The sequence below is a fragment of the Ranitomeya variabilis genome, chromosome 1 (genome assembly GCF_051348905.1).
Source record: "Ranitomeya variabilis isolate aRanVar5 chromosome 1, aRanVar5.hap1, whole genome shotgun sequence".
Classification (NCBI taxonomy): domain Eukaryota; kingdom Metazoa; phylum Chordata; class Amphibia; order Anura; family Dendrobatidae; genus Ranitomeya; species Ranitomeya variabilis.
In genome coordinates, this window is record NC_135232.1 from 545,399,707 (window position 1) to 545,421,432 (window position 21,726).

The 21,726-nt window shown below is 51.5% G+C and overlaps 1 protein-coding gene across 2 annotated transcripts in view; it reads left to right on the plus strand.

Annotated features, from left to right (window-relative positions):
* NPR1 (natriuretic peptide receptor 1) overlaps window positions 1-21,726 on the plus strand; it is a 381,588-nt gene that overhangs the window by 287,366 nt on the left and 72,496 nt on the right. For both annotated transcript variants that reach the window (XM_077255010.1, XM_077255016.1), the window contains 4 exons: window positions 2,572-2,656; window positions 4,320-4,440; window positions 9,770-9,844; window positions 10,044-10,121. In XM_077255010.1, the coding sequence (XP_077111125.1) occupies window positions 2,572-2,656; window positions 4,320-4,440; window positions 9,770-9,844; window positions 10,044-10,121 (359 nt within the window). The remainder of the gene's footprint in view (window positions 1-2,571; window positions 2,657-4,319; window positions 4,441-9,769; window positions 9,845-10,043; window positions 10,122-21,726) is intronic.

Below are 21,726 nucleotides of genomic sequence, written 5' to 3' on the forward strand. Positions count from 1 at the left end.
TCCTGTCCTGCTATTTCTCTTGTCTCTGCTGCCCAGGAGGGCTTCGTACCCTGGCCTGTTCCTGTGTCTCTCGTTTCAGCCACCCAGTGGGGCTTCGTACCCTGACCTGTGTCCTTGTTTCTGTGACTTGTCCCGTACCTGACACTGTCTGAACTAAGTCCTATACCTTTGTCCGTCTGTATCCCTGTCTGTAGCCTTTCCTATTCCGCTGTGTGTTTTTCCTTGTGTTCACTCCTTCTGCTCTTTCCTCCGCTACCTATACCTGCTCTTTGCTCTGCAACCTGTGGCACTGCTTTTTGCTCTGCCACTGCGGATCTGCTCTTTGCTCTGCCTCCTGCAGTTCTGCTCTGCTCCACCTCCTGCGGTTCTGCTTTGCTCCACCTCCTGCTTCTGCTCTACTCCCGTCTCGCCTCCTGTGGCTGTCCTGCTCTCCTCATCGTGCAGCTTTGCTCTGCTCCCACTTCGTGCCCTGTGTGTCCTTGTCCCTCTAATCTGTACTGGTTCCTACCTGATCCCTTATCCTACTCATTCCAGCCTATGTTCCCATGTCTCCTGAAGCATTTCCTGTCCCTCCAGTCTGAACTGGTTCCTATCTGTTCCCTACTCGTACCTGCCTATGTTCCTGTCCTACCCGAACCAGTTCCAGTCCTGCCAGTCGTGCCCGCCTGCCTGCCTAGAGTGCCAGTCGTGCCCGCCTGCCTGCCTAGAGTGCCAGTCGTGCCCGCCTGCCTGCCTAGAGTGCCAGTCGTGCCCGCCTGCCTGCCTAGAGTGCCAGTCGTGCCCGCCTGCCTGCCTAGAGTGCCAGTCGTGCCCGCCTGCCTGCCTACAGTGCCAGTCGTGCCCGCCTGCCTGCCTAGAGTGCCAGTCGTGCCCGCCTGCCTGCCTAGAGTGCCAGTCGTGCCCGCCTAGAGTGCCAGTCGTGCCCGCCTAGAGTGCCAGTCGTGCCCGCCTAGAGTGCCAGTCGTGCCCGCCTAGAGTGCCAGTCGTGCCCGCCTAGAGTGCCAGTCGTGCCCGCCTAGAGTGCCAGTCGTGCCCGCCTAGAGTGCCAGTCGTGCCCGCCTAGAGTGCCAGTCGTGCCCGCCTAGAGTGCCAGTCGTGCCTGCCTAGAGTGCCAGTCGTGCCCGCCTGCCTGCCTAGAGTGCCAGTCGTGCCCGCCTGCCTGCCTAGAGTGCCAGCTGTGCCCGCCCCAGAGTACCTGTCGTGCCTGTTTGTACTAACTCGCACTTGTCATTAGTGTTCAGTCCCTTAGTGGGATCAGCTGCCACAGCCAAACATCGCCCTGGAGTGGTACCTGGCAGCTACCTGCGGCACAAGCCTGACCTCATCATCAGAGGCTCCAGTGAAGACCAAGGTAGCTGCTTAGTCACGCCCCTTCCAGGGTAGTCTGGTTTGTGGCACAGTGGGGACACAATCCCCACGCTTGCGCCACCCAGTCAGGGCACGAGCGTAACACACAGTATTAGCATAAACGATTTAGATTCGGAAATGTGACCTCATGCTTGTACCACAATATTAGCACAAACGATTTAGATTAGGAAATGTGGCCTGCTGCCTGCACCAAAATATTAGCACAAATGATTTAGATTAGGAAGTGTGGCCTGCTGCCTGCACCACTGTATTAGCATAAACGATTTAGATTAGGAAATTTGGCCTCCTGCTTGCACCATGGTATTAGCAGAAATTAGTTAGATGCTGGAAGGTCGATTTCCCACAGGATATGGGCAGCACAGTGGCTCAGTAGTTATCACTGCAGCCTTGCAGCTCTGGAGTCCTGGGTTCAAATCCCACCAAGGAAAACATCTGCAAGGAGCTTGAATGTTCTCCCCGTGTTTCCGTGGGTTTCCTCCCACACTCCAAAGACATACTGATAGGGAGTCGAGATCGTGATCGATGATAATGTGTGCAAACTGTAAAGCGCTGCAGAATATGTTAGCGCTATATACATAAAACATTATTATTATCCTCTTTAGCTGAACTAACTGGCAATAAATCGCCTTGCTAACTATCTGACTATTTGCAGCAGCCGGAACAGCCTCTCTCTGCTACTACAATGACAAAATGGTGCCAAAGCAACATGTCTGCTTTTTATATGGAGAGGGACATGTGACTTTTGTAGTCAATGACAGAAGTCCTTGTGCCCTGGCTTAGTGAATGGTTTCTGTGCCCTGACTGGCTGACAGAATCGGCACCCATTAAGTTAAAAAAAAAAAACATCACACTCCTCTGCTATTTTGACATCCCCCCCATCCCTCTTCTCATCAAACATGTTCCCCTGCCCCCCCAGTCATGTTTCCCAGGGTTTGCATGTTACGTTCCATACACTTCTCACAGGTTGCGTGTTCTTGTGTTGGATTTGTGTGTAGCTTTTCTCGCACTGCTGAGGGGGACATGTACTGTGCATGTTGGATTCATGTGTAGACATTGATGTCCTGCAGCAAATTGGTATGTTGGATATTTATGAAGACTTTCATGTGGTAGACTGCATAGCTTGTGAACAGTTCTATGCCACAGCCTAGCTGTTTCATTAATATGTTGATCCATCCTTAATGATTCCTGTATTTTTTTATTTAGCCAGTTTCTCCATCCTGGAGATCACGTCGATAGTGATCTGCTTCATCCTCTTGGCGATTGCAGTCTCCTCAATTTTCATATACAGGTATCCTCTATCTTCTCCTGCTACCTCCTAATAGACAAGCTTCAGCCCTCTCTACTCTTCTCATCTCCTGTTCTTGCTGCCTCGGCCTTGTAGCTGCTAATTGAAAACTGGGATTCTCAGGATACTGGTAGATGGGAGGGAGGGGATGTGTCCTTTGGAGCCTCCAGACCTACATTTTGTTTCCATGAGAGCCGTAATTGGAAGGGATCGCTGCTTGACTTCAGCTTTCAAATTCCAAAAGGGTAGGAGGAGGGAGCATTATAGGATTAAGAAAAGATCTCTGAGGGCAGCTGTTGCTCATAGCTGTAGACTTTGGATGAACTAATTGAGGTAGTACAAATTTATACATATTTTGTATCTTTCGGTACCATTGTAATCTAGCCCCAATCTCTATCTTTATAACACAATGACCCATCTACTAAAGCAGCTGCACCTGTTCTGTGGTGTAAGACTTACGAGATTAACCCTGTATTGTCCCAGACAAGAGAGCCGATCCTAGCAAAGGTATAGATAGAAAAAATACACAGTCCCGGTTGGGTGAGAGTCGGACACAGCCTTTGCTTAAGCCCGCAAGGGCAGGGTCCTCATCCCTCTGTACCAGTCTGTCATTGTTAGTTTTGTTTACTGTAAGTGATATTTGTATTTTGATGTAACCCCTTCTCATGTACAGCACCATGGAATCAATGGTGCTATATAAATAAATAATAATTATAATAATAATAATAATAATAATAATAAATCTTGGACTTTTTACCATAAAAACTTGATAAGTATAACATTAGCAAAGTGATCCCCTGTCTGAAGTGCTATGCCATCCCTGAACGCAGTGTGCAAGTCCACTCTCACAACCAAAACTTCACCAAATCACCTCTGCTGGGACTTCAAAAGCAAAAACTGTAAACATCCAAGACTCCATGGACATGGATAATTAACAGTTTCACAAAGGGAAGGAAGGAAGGGAAAGCTACCAGGACCCAGGCTGCTGCTGGGGAAGATGAAACCCCAAAGCAGCATACATATTTTATCAAACTATTAGCTGAAGAATAAACCTGGCCCTACGGCCTGGGGGTAATGATAGGATGGGCAACAGACCCTTCATGTGGGGTTGCACAGCACGACTCATAAGTCTGGAACACTTGCATTTATCCCCCTAGTAGTACTGTACATTTGCGTCAAAATTGTGTCTGAAATTTTTTAGATAGATATATTAATGTTTTAGGCTAATTTTGATTATTTTTCAGATGGAAGGTTATTATAACTGGACTATTTGGACCCAGTTTATTATTGCTGTGCCTACTTGGCCAAGTTGAATGTGTTGGAATGGAAATCAAGAATCATAAGCTCTGTACAGTATACAGGCAACTAAATTTACATGCAGGGAAAGTGTAGGCAACAAGAAACATGGCCACATGCAGAAAGCCCTGATTAGGAGCTGTGCCGATTCACACCAAAGTTGCACAAGCTGTTGCCTTTGATGTCATTAAGCCTTGGCCTTGTGCGATAAATTAGACCCAATATATTATAGTCTTACTCAGTATATTTACTTTGATGAATGCTAGAAAAATATCACCCAAGGCTAATAACAGCCATAGCTGTCTGTCCAACACATGGTCAATTTCATAATGAAAACATGCAAAGAAAACATCTACCATTCTTTCCCTAGGAAGCTGCGTTTGGAGAAAGAGTTGGCTGCAGAGCTATGGAAAGTACGCTGGGAAGACATTCAGACAAGCAACATGGAGAAAACCCTCCGCAGGGCAGGCAGCAAGCTCACTCTATCACTGGTAACTCCTCCAAAATCATCCTGCATACCTGCCTGCTGACCTGGTCATTTTATGTGGCATAGCAACCAAAACTTATCAGTTTTTGTTTTCTGGTAGTGGGTTTCATAGCAAAATTATTATTTTCTCTACCTGCCAGGCTCATAGTTCTGAAATCATTCTGGGTTGTGCTCAGTCAGTCATTTGTGTTATTCAGGAATCATAGCAATCTGCATATATAGGAAGAAAACATACATTAACTCATCGTGCTGTCCAACAAGATATGGAGATGAAGGGGCAGGTCTTGGTTAGAATAGGAAGTTAGAAGTAGAGACAAGAAAACATAGAGGGCTACAATTTGTGGCTTGTGGGCCATGAAGCCACTGGAGTGCTGAGCCCTACTAAGCAGATCTAATACATCTCCTCGAGATGCCAGCATGATAGAGATTACAAGTTATCCTTCTACAATAATCCTCAATAATTCAGAAAAGCTTGTTTTGCGCCCCATGAAATTTTTTTTAATTAGGACAGATTTGGACTTTGTATTGACCACCCTTGGCTGAGTCCATCAGTACAGAGAAGGGATAGGTTATGTTGTCCTGTTTGTATTATTCTGTCTTCTAATAAATAAAATATACTATTACACTTCTTAGGACTGGGCTTGCCTTTTCTACCTCTCCAAGTTAGGTCACAGGACTGATGCAAATTTGTGTCGATTGGGTGTCATCACTATTGGGCAATCTTCATTGCAATAGAAGAAAATTCCCCAACTACTGTGCAATGGATGCTTTCTAGCAATCAACCCCAAATCTGTATTTTTATACTTTGTTTAAGACATTGTACAATTCTTATTCTAGAAGCCTAAGTAAATGTTTTGGTCCTAGGTACGGATCTCGATCCAATAGGAGACTTCCACCAAGGAAGGATGCACCCCTTGTGTCTTTTCTTCTGCTCGTGTCTCATACTTTGTGGCTTGTCTTGGACTTTCGAGTTACATTGGGTTATGCTTCCATTATAAAGGTGTTTTCACTCCTACATAAATTCCTTAGTCATTTTCTGTAACAAATAACCATTGGGGATGTTTTCCCCTTGGAAATACTACATTGGTTGCCTATTGAGGTCTTAATAAGCCTCAAACCAAAAGTCACAAGTGTTACCTACATTCAAATCAACTTCATCTACATAGATAATAGTTGGAGGTTTGACATCTTTGTGGTGGCACCTTGAGACTAATGACTTAATTCTTAGAAATAGCTTTAACATAACTCAGCCAAAATTGAAAAGAAAAACAACAATAAGAACCACTAATGGCACTTGTTGAATTTTTTTTATGAAGACTTAGTTGGATATCCTATATCAATAGCTTGAATGACTAGCCTTCATCTTCGTGTCTACAAGCCGAGTGACCCATTATTCATTTATTTCTATGTTCTCTCTGTCACTCTAACTCTTCTTTTTTCCATTACTTCTCTCTGACTTCATCCTGCTTGCTCCACATGTCGTTGCCTCCATCATGGTCTTCATCTTGTCATCTCCATATCTGCAGACCACCATTGGCACATTTCTCTCTATTTATTTTCTTTGTCTCTAACCCAAACTAAACATTTTTCTTATCTTTCCTCCACCTGAGTCCAACGCTTTGTCGCAAGACTAAGATATGTCTTTACTCAATATGTTTGGTTAGTATTTCTATCCCATAATCTAATATATAAAGCTGTGTGTGTGTGTGTGTGTGTGTATGTCCGGGATTGGCATCTGCACCGTCGCAGCTACAGCCACAAAATTTTGCACAGTCACACGTCTGGACCCCGAGAGCGTCATAGGCTATGTTGTGAGGCTAAATTTTTACCCCGCGCGTTCCAATTCACCAAACAATTTTGCCCCATCTACATAATGGGGAAAAAGTGAAAGGAAAAGTGTTGGAGGCAAATTGACAGCTGCCAGATGTGAACAAGGGGGACTTAAAGAATGAGAGCGATGGTGCCAAAGAGTATATACCGTACAGTTGCTAAGGTGGGGCCCCGATATGGGATACTCACCACACACGGGGATATCAACACACACACAAAATGCGCCACACACTACCACGTGCTTGAACACATATACCACCCTCAGCACACATTTCACCACACATACCAACCTTGCCACATAAAAGTCGAAACACAAAAGTCATACAGGAGGAGATGACACATATATACTACATACAGTAGGAGATGACATACAGGTACATACTATATACAGGGGAGATGACACACAGGTATATACTATATACAGGAGCAGATGACACACGTATATACTATATACAGGAGGAGAGGACATACAGGTATATACTATATTCAGGAGCAGATGACACACGTATATACTATATACAGGAGGAGATGACTTACAGGTATATACTATATACAGGAGGAGAGGACATACAGGTATATACTATATACAGGAGCAGATGACACACGTATATACTATATACAGGAGGAGATGACTTACAGGTATATACTATATACAGGAGGAGAGGACATACAGGTATATACTATATATAGGAGATGACATACAGGTATATACTATATACAGGAGGAGATGACACATGTATATACTATATACAGGAGGAGATGACATAAAGGTATATACTATATAAAAGAGGAGATGACACATAGGTATATAGAGGAGGAGATGACATACAGCAGGTATTTACTATATACAGGGTAGATGACATACAGGTATATACTATATACAGGAGATGACATACAGGTATATACTATATATAGGAGATGACATACAGGTATATACTATATATAGGAGATGACATACAGGTATATACTATATACAGAAGAGATGACATACAGGTATATACTATATACAGGAGGAGATGACACATAGGTATATACAATATACAGGAGATGACATACAGCAGGTATATACTATTTACAGGGGAGATGACATACAGGTATATACTATATACAGGGGAGATGACATACAGGTATATACTGTATACAGGAGATGACATACAGGTGTATACTATATGTAAGGGAGATGACAAACATGTATATACTGAGGGGAAAATGAGAGGTGTGAGGTGAAAATGAGAGGTGTGAGGTGAAAATGAAAAGGTGTGAGTGCAAAATGAGAGGAGTGAGGGAAAATAGTGGCGTGATCGGAAAATGATTAAATAAGACAAAACGGGGGCACCACGGTATATGGGATACCACCAGGGCCTAAAAAGAGATAAGCTTTACTAACAAAAGAGAGACAAGGCCCTATCGCAGGGGATCACCATAATACAGATGAGGCAGAAATGTATAAACACAACTTTATTAAGTGACACATACAAAGGACAAAACACAGTTAAAAACATTTAAAAACATATATAATAATACACCATCGCCCCTGATAAGGCAAATAACCCACAAATGACTCCACAATACAATAAGGTGGTAAAATACTCTGTTAATGGCCAGAACGGCCCAGCTGGAGAGTAACTAGACCCTATGCAAGGCTCTCCCCTGGACAAAATGCAGTTAAATAAGGCATAAATAGCAGATGAAAATAAAGACACCATAAAACCCAGTGTATATAACACCAAACTGCCTGTGAAACAAACCCCAGCTTGTATGTCTCTGTAACGTAATACAAAGTAAAGAACCCCACTGCACTAGTAATGCCTAGTAATACAGAGCAGGTACGTGCAAGAACAGCTGGTTCATGGGGTCAAACTATGAACAAGCAGAGAGGCCACAGTAGTGTTAACCACAAATGGCCAGTAAGAGTGCCCAGAGGAGCAACATGTGGACTATGCACAACATGGGATAACAGTTGAAAATGAAGACTGCCTGAAGGCAATAATAACCAAGCCAATATAACCTACAAGTCAAGATATAATACAGAACATTCAAAGCAAATATAAGCAACCTGTAGAGTGAGGCAGTGAAAATACTGCCTAAAGGCATGCAGAGCCAGAGCCGAAATAGCCTCCAGAGTGGGTCATAATGTGGGTTAGAGAGAGGTCTCTCTCCCTACAGGTTGCTTATATTTGCTTTGAATGTTCTGTATTATATCTTGACTTGTAGGTTATATTGGCTTGGTTATTATTGCCTTCAGGCAGTCTTCATTTTCAACTGTTATCCCATGTTGTGCATAGTCCACATGTTGCTCCTCTGGGCACTCTTACTGGCCATTTGTGGTTAACACTACTGTGGCCTCTCTGCTTGTTCATAGTTTGACCCCATGAACCAGCTGTTCTTGCACGTACCTGCTCTGTATTACTAGGCATTACTAGTGCAGTGGGGTTCTTTACTTTGTATTACGTTACAGAGACATACAAGCTGGGGTTTGTTTCACAGGCAGTTTGGTGTTATATACACTGGGTTTTATGGTGTCTTTATTTTCATCTGCTATTTATGCCTTATTTAACTGCATTTTGTCCAGGGGAGAGCCTTGCATAGGGTCTAGTTACTCTCCAGCTGGGCCGTTCTGGCCATTAACAGAGTATTTTACCACCTTATTGTATTGTGGAGTCATTTGTGGGTTATTTGCCTTATCAGGGGCGATGGTGTATTATTATATATGTTTTTAAATGTTTTTAACTGTGTTTTGTCCTTTGTATGTGTCACTTAATAAAGTTGTGTTTATACATTTCTGCCTCATCTGTATTATGGTGATCCCCTGCGATAGGGCCTTGTCTCTCTTGTGATCGGAAAATGACAGATGTGAGGTCGAAATGACAAGTGTTACTGGGGAATTAGAGGAGTGGGTGGGAATGAGAGGAGTGAGGGAAAATAAGAGGAGTGAGGGAGAAAATGAAAGATGTGAGGGGGAAAATGAGAGGCGTAATGGGAAAATAAGAGAAGTGAAGTGCTATAACTAACCACAGATATTTACTATGCCCAGGCTCTTCAGCTAGTCTACAATATATGTCCAAGTGCGGAGATAACATGACAAACCCATTGAAATTGGCTTCAGTTTGCAAAACTATTCACAGAGCAACCCATTACTTGGAGGCTTGGGCTGATGGATTTTCTTCTTTTTGCTTCACATCTTTTTGTTCTGGATGTTACTATTGTTCACTGGTGAACTAGACTGAGGTGTAGAGTTATATCAATCCACACCGTGTCTGAGGTCAACCCCACAACAGTCATCCCAAGCATGAGGCATAATTTTTTCTGTACACGTGATTTCTTCTCCAGCTTCGGCACATGTCCTCGTTCTTAGACTTGCATTTATCATCTTGCTTCCATCTAATTCTTTCATTCCATTACTCATGTCTCTCTTACATATTGCCATAATTCTTATAGCTTTTGCTGCCATTCGGACATGTTTTGTACACTGTGCATTGTTGATAATATTGTTTCCATGCTAGAGAGGCTCCAATTATGGTTCCCTGCTCACGACAGAAGGGCAGTTCCAGATCTTTGCAAAGACGGCATATTACAAGGTACTATATGTAAAAATTCCTCAAACATATCTTAATTAACCTGATATTTTGACTCTCGAGAGAAAACATATTTTCTTCATTCTCCAGATGGGTCCCCAGGGAGCAATCCTGAATGACTTGTAACCCTTCTTAATAGGATGTTATTTTATAATCAGATCTAACCGCATTTTGCTTGGCTTTAACCTCTTCTCTTTTACAGGGTAATATTGTCGCGGTTAAGTACATCAACCGGAAACGCATAGAACTGACCCGCAAAGTCCTGTTTGAGCTGAAGCATGTAAGTATTGCGTTGTGTGTCTGGCTTGAGATTGGTCGTAATCCTCCATTTGCATAATGCATTTCTTTCAGGGTACTGTCACACAGTGGCACTTTTTTCGCTACGATTGTACGATCCGTGACGTTCCAGCGATATCCATACGATATCGCTGTGTCTGACACGCAGCAGCGATCAGGGACCCTGCTGAGAATCGTACGTCGTAGCAGATCGTTTGGAACTTTCTTTCGTCGCTGGATCTCCCGCTGTCATCGTTGGATCGGTGTGTGTGACACCGATCCAACGATGCGTTCGCTTGTAACCAGGGTAAATATCGGGTTACTAAGCGCAGGGCCGCGCTTAGTAACCCGATGTTTACCCTGGTTACCATCGTAAAAGTAAAAAAAAACAAACAGTACATACTCACATTCCGGTGTCCGTCAGGTCCCTTGCAGTCTGCTTCCCGCTCTGACTGACTGCCGGCCGGAAAGTGAAAGCAGATCACAGCGGTGAAGTCACCGCTGTGATCTGCTTTCACTTTACGGCGGCACTCAGTCAGAGCGGGAAGCAGACTGCAAGGGACCTGACAGACACCGGAATGTGAGTATGTACTGTTTGTTTTTTTTTACTTTTACAATGGTAACCAGGGTAAACATCGGGTTACTAAGCGCGGCCCTGCGCTTAGTAACCCGATGTTTACCCTGGTTACCCGGGACCTTCAGCATCATTGGTCGCTGGAGAGCTGTCTGTGTGACAGCTCTCCAGCGACCACACAACGACTTTCCAACGATCACGGCCAGGTCGTATCGCTGGTCGTGATCGTTGGAAAGTTGCAGAGTGTGACAGTACCCTTAGTCTATTTATCCCCACATGTGCTCAGCTTTTACGCTGGCATCTGGGAGACGTCTTTTCTCTATCACATCCTTGGCTCCCAGTCTCGGCGAAGTAGCTCTTGTTAAACATAAGCAGCTTGTTTGTTGCATTTTTACTGTAAGTGCCAGCGGTACCTTTCTGCTCTCCTCCACTTAACCTGAGTTAGTTGGTCATGGCTCCTTCCTTCCCACACCCAAATAGTCCTTGAAAAGAAGACATCCGCAGCTGGCTAATCTGTACGCTTGTCACTTGTTGAGTGGTGACAATAACGGTTCTTGTCTGGAGAGAACTGAAAAGAAATGTGACATCCAAGATAACGGCTGCCTTTCTGCCTCGCCAAATAAAATAATGCAAAGATCGTTGACCCTTGGGGTTAGTCAGCAGGGCTGGGGAACCTTTTTCCAGGCGGGGGTCATTTGGAAATTTCTACCTTCATTCGGGGGCCACAGAAAAATGATCACCTTGAAAATTACCCAGGTATATTTAGTCAAACAATTAATTACGGTAACTCACCCTTAATGTGACGGCTGGAGCTGCTTCTCTTTGGTGCAGCGGTGATGTTAGGTGATACTGATCATGTTGCTTCTCACACCTGCTTTTCCAGGTTTGTGTTGGCCAGGAGAGCAGTCAACTTTTTCTCATAATAAGTTTTGTAAATCATATACAGTACATCACAATAAGAGACCCTGGGACTACTGTATGTACATCACATAGGAGATGCTGAGACAGCTGTATATACACCACATAGGAGACGCTGGGCCTGCTGTATATACATCATACAGGAGACGCTGAGACTGCTGTATCTACATCACATAGAGGACGCTGAGACAGCTGTATATACATCACATAGGAGACGCAGGGACTTCTGTATATACATCACACAGGAGACACAGGGACTGCTGTATATACATCACACAGGAGAAGCTGGGACTGCTGTATATACATTACACAGGAGATGCTGCAACTGCTGTATATACATCACACAGGAGATGCTGGGACTGCTGAATATACATCACACAGGAGACACTGGAACTGCTGTATATACATTACATAGGAGAAGCTGGGACTGCTATACATAACATAGGAAACATTGAGACTGCTATATATGCATCACAGGAGACTCTGGGGTCATATAAATTACAGGAGGGGCTGGAGGCATAGACATCACAGGAGATGCTGAGACATATTCATCACTGGGGAGGCTGGGAGAATAGACATCACTGAGGGGCTATATACATCACTAGGAAGCACAGACAGCACTGGGGGTATAAATGTCCCTGGGGGAATATACATCACTGGTGGGGTCACATACATCACTAGGGGCTATATATAGAATAGGTGGGGGGATATACAGTACTCGGGGGGATATACAGCACTTTTGGGGCAAATGCAACACTGGGGAATATACACATCACTTGGGGGCACATACAGCCATGGGGGGATATACAGCACTGAGGAAGGGGGAAATACAGCACTGGGGGGGCAGGCATCGTCGGGGAGGCACATAGATCATTGGGATGGGGACTCATAGATCACCAAGGGGCAAATAGCTGGGGGGAACAGGGATCACAGGGGTACATATAGCTATGGGGCACAGAGATCACGGGGGGCACATCATTGGGTCCACAGAGATCACAGGTGGGCACAAAACACATGAAGCACATAGTTGGGGGGCACAGATAACAGGGGCAAAAATATCTGGTGGGGCACATAGATCACAGGGGGCACATATCACCAGTAGAAAAGCACAGAGCTGTCGGCACAGAGATCCCTGAGGAGGCACAGAGCTGCCAGCACAAAGATCGCTCTGGACTCAGCAGCAGCTCCTCTTCCAGGACAGGAGAGCATTGGGTGATAACCCTGCCCACCCCGACGCTAAACCCCCCCACCCAGATGACATCATTATTCATGTGCAGGGCAGGCAGCATTCTATAACTAGATGGGCATTTCCTGAAGGAAATACATGGTGCTTGAACAGCGCTGCCAGCTTTACAGCAGCACTTTTCACACACAGGACTGGGGGGCGCGCTTCCTTTTGCACCCGGGGCCGAGGGCGCACTTACTTTTGCACCCGGAGGCGCACTTACTTTTGCACCCGGAGGCGCACTTACTTTTGCACCCGGGGACGCACTTACTTTTGCACCCGGGGGCGCACTTACTTTTGCACCCGGGGGCGCACTTACTTTTGCACCCGGGGGCGCACTTACTTTTGCACTCGGGGGCGCACTTACTTTTGCACCCGGGGACGCACTTACTTTTGCACCCGGGGGCGCACTTACTTTTGCACCCGGGGGCGCACTTACTTTTGCACCCGGGGGCGCACTTACTTTTGCACCCGGGGGCGCACTTACTTTTGCACCCGGGGGCGCACTTACTTTTGGGGCCGCACTTACTTTTGGTGGGCGGGGCTCCTCGGCCTCCGATTTGGTTGTCGGGGCCCCTCGTCCTCCGATTTGGTGGGTGGGGACCCTCGGCCTCCGATTTGGTGGGCGGGGACCCCCGGCCTCCGATTTGGTGGGCGGGGCCCCTCAGGCTCCGATTTGGTGGGCGGGGACCCTCGGCCTCCGATTTGGTGGACGGGGACCCTCGGCCTCCGATTTGGTGGGCGGGGACCCTGGGTCTCCGATTTGGTGGGCGGGGACCCTCGGCCTCTGATTTGGTGGGCGGGGCCCCTCGGCCTCCGATTTGGTGGGCGGGGACCCTCGGTCTCCGATTTGGTGGGCGGGGCCCCTCGGCCTCCGATTTGGTGGGCGGGGACCCTCGGCCTCCGATTTGGTGGGTGGGGACCCTCGGCCTCCGATTTGGTGGGCGGGGACCCTCGGCCTCCGATTTGGTGGGCGGGGACCCTCGGCCTCCGATTTGGTGGGCGGGGCCCCTCGGCCTCCGATTTGGTGGGCGGGGACCCCCGGCCTCCGATTTGGTGGGCGGGCCCCTCGGCCTCCGATTTGGTGGGCGGGGACCCTCGGCCTCCGATTTGGTGGACGGGGACCCTCGGCCTCCGATTTGGTAGGCGGGGCCCCTCGGCCTCCGATTTGGTGGGCGGGGACCCTCGGCCTCCGATTTGGTGGGCGGGGCCCCTCGGCCTCCGATTTGGTGGGCGGGGACCCTCGGCCTCCGATTTGGTGGGCGGGGACCCTCGGCCTCCGATTTGGTGGGCGGGGACCCGGCCTCCGATTTGGTGAGCGGGGCCCCTCGGCCTCCGATTTGGTGGGCGGGGCCGAAGGGGCACTTACTTTTCACACACGGGGCCGGGGGGGCACTTACTTTTCACACACGGGGCCGGGGGGGCACTTACTTTTCACACACGGGGCCGGGGGGCACTTACTTTTCACACACGGGGACGGGGGGGCACTTACTTTTCACACACGGGGCCGGGGGGCACTTACTTTTCACACATGGGGCCGGGGGGGCACTTACTTTTCACACACGGGGCCGGGGGGGCACTTACTTTTCACACACGGGACGAGAGGGTGTCATAGTCACTTTATTCTGATGTTTGACTTTGATAAATGATCATGTCCTAAAATGGACACCGTACATTTGCATAGCTGCCATCTTTGGAAGGTCAAGTTGGGGGTAATGGAAAGTTCGTCATTATTTCCTATGGGAATTTTTTTTTTTTAAATGCGATTTAAATAAAATCTACATATCGGATCGACTATAAAAGTCATAGCACACCTGTCCCCACCGAGGCCTTCGAAACGCCGCCTGAACGGGGTCTCTGCGCCGAGCGGTTCGGGCCGCATTAATTGCGGAAAACGCGGAGAAGAAGAAGAATAATAACTAGATGGGCATTTCCTGAAGGAAATACATGGTGCTTGAACAGCGCTGCCAGCTTTACAGCAGCACTTCACACACCAGGGGAGCACTTACTTTTGCACACCCGGGACCGGGGCGCACTTACTTTTGCACACGGGGCCGGGGGCGCGCTTACTTTTGCACACGGGGCCGGGGGCGCGCTTACTTTTGCACACGGGGCCAAGGGCGCCATTACTTTTGCACACGGGGCCGGGGCGTGCTTACTTTTGCACACAGGGCCGGGGGAGCGCACTTTTGCACACGGGGCCAAGGGCGCGCTTACTTTTGCACACGGGGCCGGGGGGCGCCATTACTTTTGCACACGGGGCCGGGGGGCGCCATTACTTTTGCACACGGGGCCGGGGGGCGCCATTACTTTTGCACACGGGGCCGGGGGGCGCCATTACTTTTGCACACGGGGCCGGGGGGCGCCATTACTTTTGCACACGGGGCCGGGGGGGCGCCATTACTTTTGCACACGGGGCCGGGGGGCGCCATTACTTTTGCACACGGGGCCGGGGGCGCCATTACTTTTGCACACGGGGCCGGGGGCGCCATTACTTTTGCACACGGGGCCGGGGGGCGCCATTACTTTTGCACACGGGGCCGGGGGCGCCATTACTTTTGCACACGGGGCCGGGGGCGCCATTACTTTTGCACACGGGGCCGGGGGCGCCATTACTTTTGCACACGGGGACGGGGGCGCCATTACTTTTGCACACGGGGCCGGGGGCGCCATTACTTTTGCACACGGGGCCGGGGGCGCCATTACTTTTGCACACGGGGCCGGGGGCGCCATTACTTTTGCACACGGGGCCGGGGGCGCCATTACTTTTGCACACGGGGCCGGGGGCGCCATTACTTTTGCACACGGGGCCGGGGGCGTCATTACTTTTGCACACGGGGCCGGGGGCGCCATTACTTTTGCACACGGGGCCGGGGGCGCCATTACTTTTGCACACGGGGCCGGGGGCGCCATTATTTTGGACACGGGGCCGGGGGCGCCATTACTTTTGCACACGGGGCCGGGGGGCGCCATTACTTTTGCACACGGGGCCGGGGGCGCCATTACTTTTGCACACGGGGCCGCCATTACTTTTGCACACGGGGCCGGGGGCACCATTACTTTTGCACACGGGGGCGCCATTACTTTTGCACACGGGGCCGGGGGCGCCATTACTTTTGCACTCGGGGCCGGGGGCGCCATTACTTTTGCACACGGGGCCGGGGGCGCCATTACTTTTGCACACGGGGCCGGGGGCGCCATTACTTTTGCACACGGGGCCGGGGGCGCCATTACTTTTGCACACGGGGCCGGGGGCGCCATTACTTTTGCACACGGGGCCGGGGGCGCCATTACTTTTGCACACGGGGCCGGGGGCGCCATTACTTTTGCACACGGGGCCGGGGGCGCCATTACTTTTGCACACGGGGCCGGGGGCGCCATTACTTTTGCACACGGGCCGGGGGCGCCATTACTTTTGCACACGGGCCGGGGGCGCCATTACTTTTGCACACGGGGCCGGGGGCGCCATTACTTTTGCACACGGGACCGGGGGCGCCATTACTTTTGCACACGGGGCCGGGGGCGCCATTACTTTTGCACACGGGGCGCCATTACTTTTGCACACGGGGACGGGGGCGCGCTTACTTTTGCACACGGGGCCGGGGGCGCCCTTACTTTTGCACACGGGGACGGGGGCGCGCTTACTTTTGCACACGGGGCCGTGGGCGCCCTTACTTTTGCACACGGGGCCGGGGGCGCCCTTACTTTTGCACACGGGGCCGGGGGCGCCATTACTTTTGCACACGGGGCCGGGGGCGCCATTACTTTTGCACACAGGGCCGGGGGCGCCATTACTTTTGCACACGGGGCCGGGGGCGCCATTACTTTTGCACACGGGGCCGGAGGCGCCATTACTTTTCCACAAGGGGCCGGGGGCGCCATTACTTTTGCACACAGGGCCGGGGGCGCGCTTACTTTTGCACACGGGGCCGAGGGCGCGCTTACTTTTGCACACGGGGCCGGGGGCGCGCTTACTTTTGCACACGGGGCCAAGGGCGCGCTTACTTTTGCACACGGGGCCGGGGGCGCCATTACTTTTGCACACGGGGCCGGGGGCGCCATTACTTTTGCACACGGGACCGGGGGCGCCATTACTTTTGCACACGGGGCCGGGGGCGTCATTACTTTTGCACACGGGGCCGGGGGGCACTTACTTTTCACACACAGGGCCGGGGGGCACTTACTTTTCACACACGGGGCCGGGGGGGCACTTACTTTTCACACACGGGGTCGGGGGGCACTTACTTTTCACACACGGGGCCGGGGGGACACTTACTTTTCACACACGGGGCCGGGGGGCACTTACTTTTCACACACGGGACGAGAGGGTGTCATAGTCACTTTATTCTGATGTTTGACTTTGATAAATGATCATGTCCTAAAATGGACACCGTACATTTGCATAGCTGCCATCTTTGGAAGGTCAAGTTGGGGGTAATGGAAAGTTCGCCATTATTTCCTATGGGAAATTTTTTTTTTTAAATGCGATTTAAATAAAATCTACATATCGGATCGACTATAAAAGTCATAGCACACCTGTCCCCACCGAGGCCTTCGAAATGCCGCCTGAACGGGGTCTCTGCGCCGAGCGGTTCGGGCCGCATTAATTGCGGAAAACGCGGAGAAGAATAATAATAATAAAATATAAGAAATCGGATTACAATATGTTGCTTGAACCTAGGAGGTTCAAGCACCATAACTAGATGGGCATTTCCTGAAGGAAATACATGGTGCTTGAACAGCGCTGCCAGCTTTACAGCAGCACTTCACACACCAGGGGAGCACTTACTTTTGCACACCCGGGACCGGGGCGCACTTACTTTTGCACACGGGGCCGGGGGCGCGCTTACTTTTGCACACGGGGCCAAGGGCGCCATTACTTTTGCACACGGGGCCGGGGGCGCGCTTACTTTTGCACACGGGGTCGGGGGCGCGCACTTTTGCACACGGGGCCAAGGGCGCGCTTACTTTTGCACACGGGGCCAAGGGGGCGCCATTACTTTTGCACACGGGGCCGGGGGCGCGCTTACTTTTGCACACGGGGCCGGGGGCGCGCTTACTTTTGCACACGGGGCCGGGGGCGCGCTTACTTTTGCACACGGGGCCGGGGGCGCGCTTACTTTTGCACACGGGGCCGGGGGCGCCATTACTTTTGCACACGGGGCCGGGGGCGCCATTACTTTTGCACACGGGGCCGGGGGCGCCATTACTTTTGCACACGGGGCCGGGGGCGCCATTACTTTTGCACACGGGGCCGGGGCCGCCATTACTTTTGCACACGGGGCCGGGGGCGCCATTACTTTTGCACACGGGGCCGGGGGCGCCATTACTTTTGCACACGGGGCCGGGGGCGCCATTACTTTTGCACACGGGGCCGGGGGCGCCATTACTTTTGCACACGGGGCCGGGGGCGCCATTACTTTTGCACACGGGGCCGGGGGCGCCATTACTTTTGCACACGGGGCCGGGGGCGCCATTACTTTTGCACACGGGGCCGGGGGCGCCATTACTTTTGCACACGGGGCCGGGGGCGCCATTACTTTTGCACACGGGGCCGGGGGCGCGCTTACTTTTGCACACGGGGCCAAGGGCGCGCTTACTTTTGCACACGGGGCCGGGGGCGCCATTACTTTTGCACACGGGGCCGGGTGCGCCATTACTTTTGCACACGGGGCCGGGGGCGCCATTACTTTTGCACACGGGGCCGGGGGCGCCATTACTTTTGCACACGGGGACGGGGGCGCGCTTACTTTTGCACACGGGGACGGGGGCGCGCTTACTTTTGCACACGGGGACGGAGGCGCGCTTACTTTTGCACACAAGGGGCCGGGGGCGCGCTTACTTTTGCACACGGGGCCGGGGGCGCGCTTACTTTTGCACACGGGGCCGGGGGCGCGCTTACTTTTGCACACGGGGCCGGGGGCGCCATCACTTTTGCACACGGGTCCGGGGACGCCATTACTTTTGCACACGGGTCCGGGGGCGCCATTACTTTTGCACACGGGGCCGGGGGCGCCATTACTTTTGCACACGGGGCCGGGGGCGTCATTACTTTTGCACACGGGGCCGGGGGCGTCATTACTTTTGCACACGGGGCCGGGGGCGCCATTACTTTTGCACACGGGGCCGGGGGCGCCATTACTTTTGCACACGGGGCCGGGGGCGCCATTACTTTTGCACACGGGGCCGGGGGCGCCATTACTTTTGCACACGGGGCCGGGGGCGCCATTACTTTTGCACACGGGGCCGGGGGCGCCATTACTTTTGCACACGGGACCGGGGGCGCGCTTACTTTTGCACACGGGGCCAAGGGAGTGCTTACTTTTGCACACGGGGCCGGGGGCGCCATTACTTTTGCACACGGGGCCGGGGGCGCCATTACTTTTGCACACGGGGCCGGGGGCGCCATTACTTTTGCACACGGGGCCGGGGGCGCCATTACTTTTGCACACGGGGCAGGGGGCGTGCTTACTTTTGCACACGGGGCCAAGGGCGCGCTATTACTTTTGCACACGGGGCCGCCATTACTTTTGCACACGGGGCCGGGGGCGCCATTACTTTTGCACACGGAGCCGGGGGCGCCATTACTTTTGCACACGGGGCCGGGGGCGCCATTACTTTTGCACACGGGGCCGGGGGCGCCATTACTTTTGCACACGGGGCCGGGGGCGCCATTACTTTTGCACACGGGGCCGGGGGCGCGCTTACTTTTGCACATGGGGCCGGGGGCGCGCTTACTTTTGCACACGGTGCCGGGGGCGCGCTTACTTTTGCACACGGGGCCGGGGGGGCACTTACTTTTCACACACGGGGCCGGGGGCGCACTTACTTTTGCACACGGGGCCGGGGGGCACTTACTTTTCACACACGGGGCCGGGGGGGCACTTACTTTTCACACACGGGGCCGGGGGGGCACTTACTTTTCACACACGGGGCCGGGGGGGCACTTACTTTTGCACACGGGGCCGGGGGGCACCTACTTTTCACACACGGGGCCGGGGGGCACTTACTTTTCACACACGGGGCCGGGGGGGCACTTACTTTTCACACACGGGGCCGGGGGGGCACTTACTTTTCACACACGGGGCCGGGGGGGCACTTACTTTTCACACACGGGACGAGAGGGTGTCATAGTCACTTTATTCTGATGTTTGACTTTGATAAATGATCATGTCCGAAAATGGACACCGTACATTTGCATAGCTGCCATCTTTGGAAGGTCAAGTTGGGGGTAATGGAAAGTTCGCCATTATTTCCTATGGGAATTTTTTTTTTTAAAATGCGATTTAAATAAAATCTACATATCGGATCGACTATAAAAGTCATAGCACACCTGTCCCCACCGAGGCCTTCGAAACGCCGCCTGAACGGGGTCTCTGCGCCGAGCGGTTCGGGCCGCATTAATTGCGGAAAACGCGGAGAAGAATAATAATAACTAGATGGGTATTTCCTGAAGGAACTACAGATAGTGCTTTGGAATGGTGCCCGGGCTGCCCCTGCAAGACTTTCACACTTGGGTGCCCCTCAGGCGGTCCGATTTGGTGGGTTGGGTCAATCTGGGTCTGATTTTGTGGGCGGGGTAAATCTAGGTCCGATTCGGTGGGCGGGGTCACTTTTGGTCCGATTCTGTGGGCGCGGCCACTCTGGGTCCGATTCGGTGGGCGGAGCCACTCTGGGTCCGATTTGGTGGGCGGGGCACCTTAGGGACCAATTTGGTGGGTGGGGTCACTCGGTCCGATTTGGTGGGCTGGGCACCTCAGGGTCTGATTTGGTGGGCTGGGCACCTCAGGGTCCGATTTGGTGGGTGGGGTCACTCTGGGTCCGATTTGGTGGGCGGGGTCACTCTGGGCCCGATTTGGTGGAAGGGGTCACTCTGGGTCCGATTTGGTGGAAGGGGTCACTCTGGGTCTGATTTGGTGGAAGGGGTCACTCTGGGTCCGATTTGGTGGGCGGAGCCACTCTGGGTCCGATTTGGTGGGCGGGGTCACTCTGGGTCTGATTTAGGGGGCGTGGTCACTCTGGGTCCGATTTGGTGGGCCGGGCCCCTCGGGGTCCGATTTGGTGGGCCGGGCCTCTCGGGTTCCGAATTGGTGAGCGGGGTAATCTACTATCTAATTATCTAAGGGCACTTCCGTCTTTCTGTCTCACAACACCGCTACGTCATCATCTCGTGAGACCGCAATGCACTCTTGGGACCGGAGCGCGCAACAAGCATCGGGTACCGGCCACTCCAGGTGCAACAAGCATCGTGTACCGGCCGCTCTAGGAGGTGCAACAACCATCAGATACCGGCCGCTCCAGGAGGTGAGTATGTAACTTTTTTATTTTAATTCTTTTTTTTTTTAACAGGGATATGCAGTATACTATGTGACTGGACAATATACTACGTGACTGGGCAGTATAACTACGTGGCTCTGCGCTGTATACTGCGTGGCTCTGTGCTGTATACTGCGTGGCTCTGCGCTGTATACTACGCGGCTCTGCGCTGTATACTACGCGGCTCTGCGCTGTATACTGCGTGGCTCTGCGCTGTGTACTGCGCGGCTCTGCGCTGTGTACTGCACGGCTCTGCGCTGTGTACTGCGCGGCTCTGCACTGTGTACTGCGCGTTCTGCGCTGTATACTGCGCGGCTCTGCGCTGTATACTGCGCAGCTCTGCGCAGCTCTGCGCTTTGTACTGCGCGGCTCTGCGCTATATACTGCGTGGCTCTTCGCTGTATACTACGCGGCTCTGCGCTGTGTACTGCGCGGCTCTGCGCTGTGTACTGCTCGGCTCTGCGCTGTGTACTGCGCGGCTCTGCGCTGTGTACTGCGCGGCTCTGCGCTGTGTATTGCGCGGCTCTGCGCTGTGTACTGCACGGCTCTGCGCGGTATACTGCGCGGCTCTGCGCT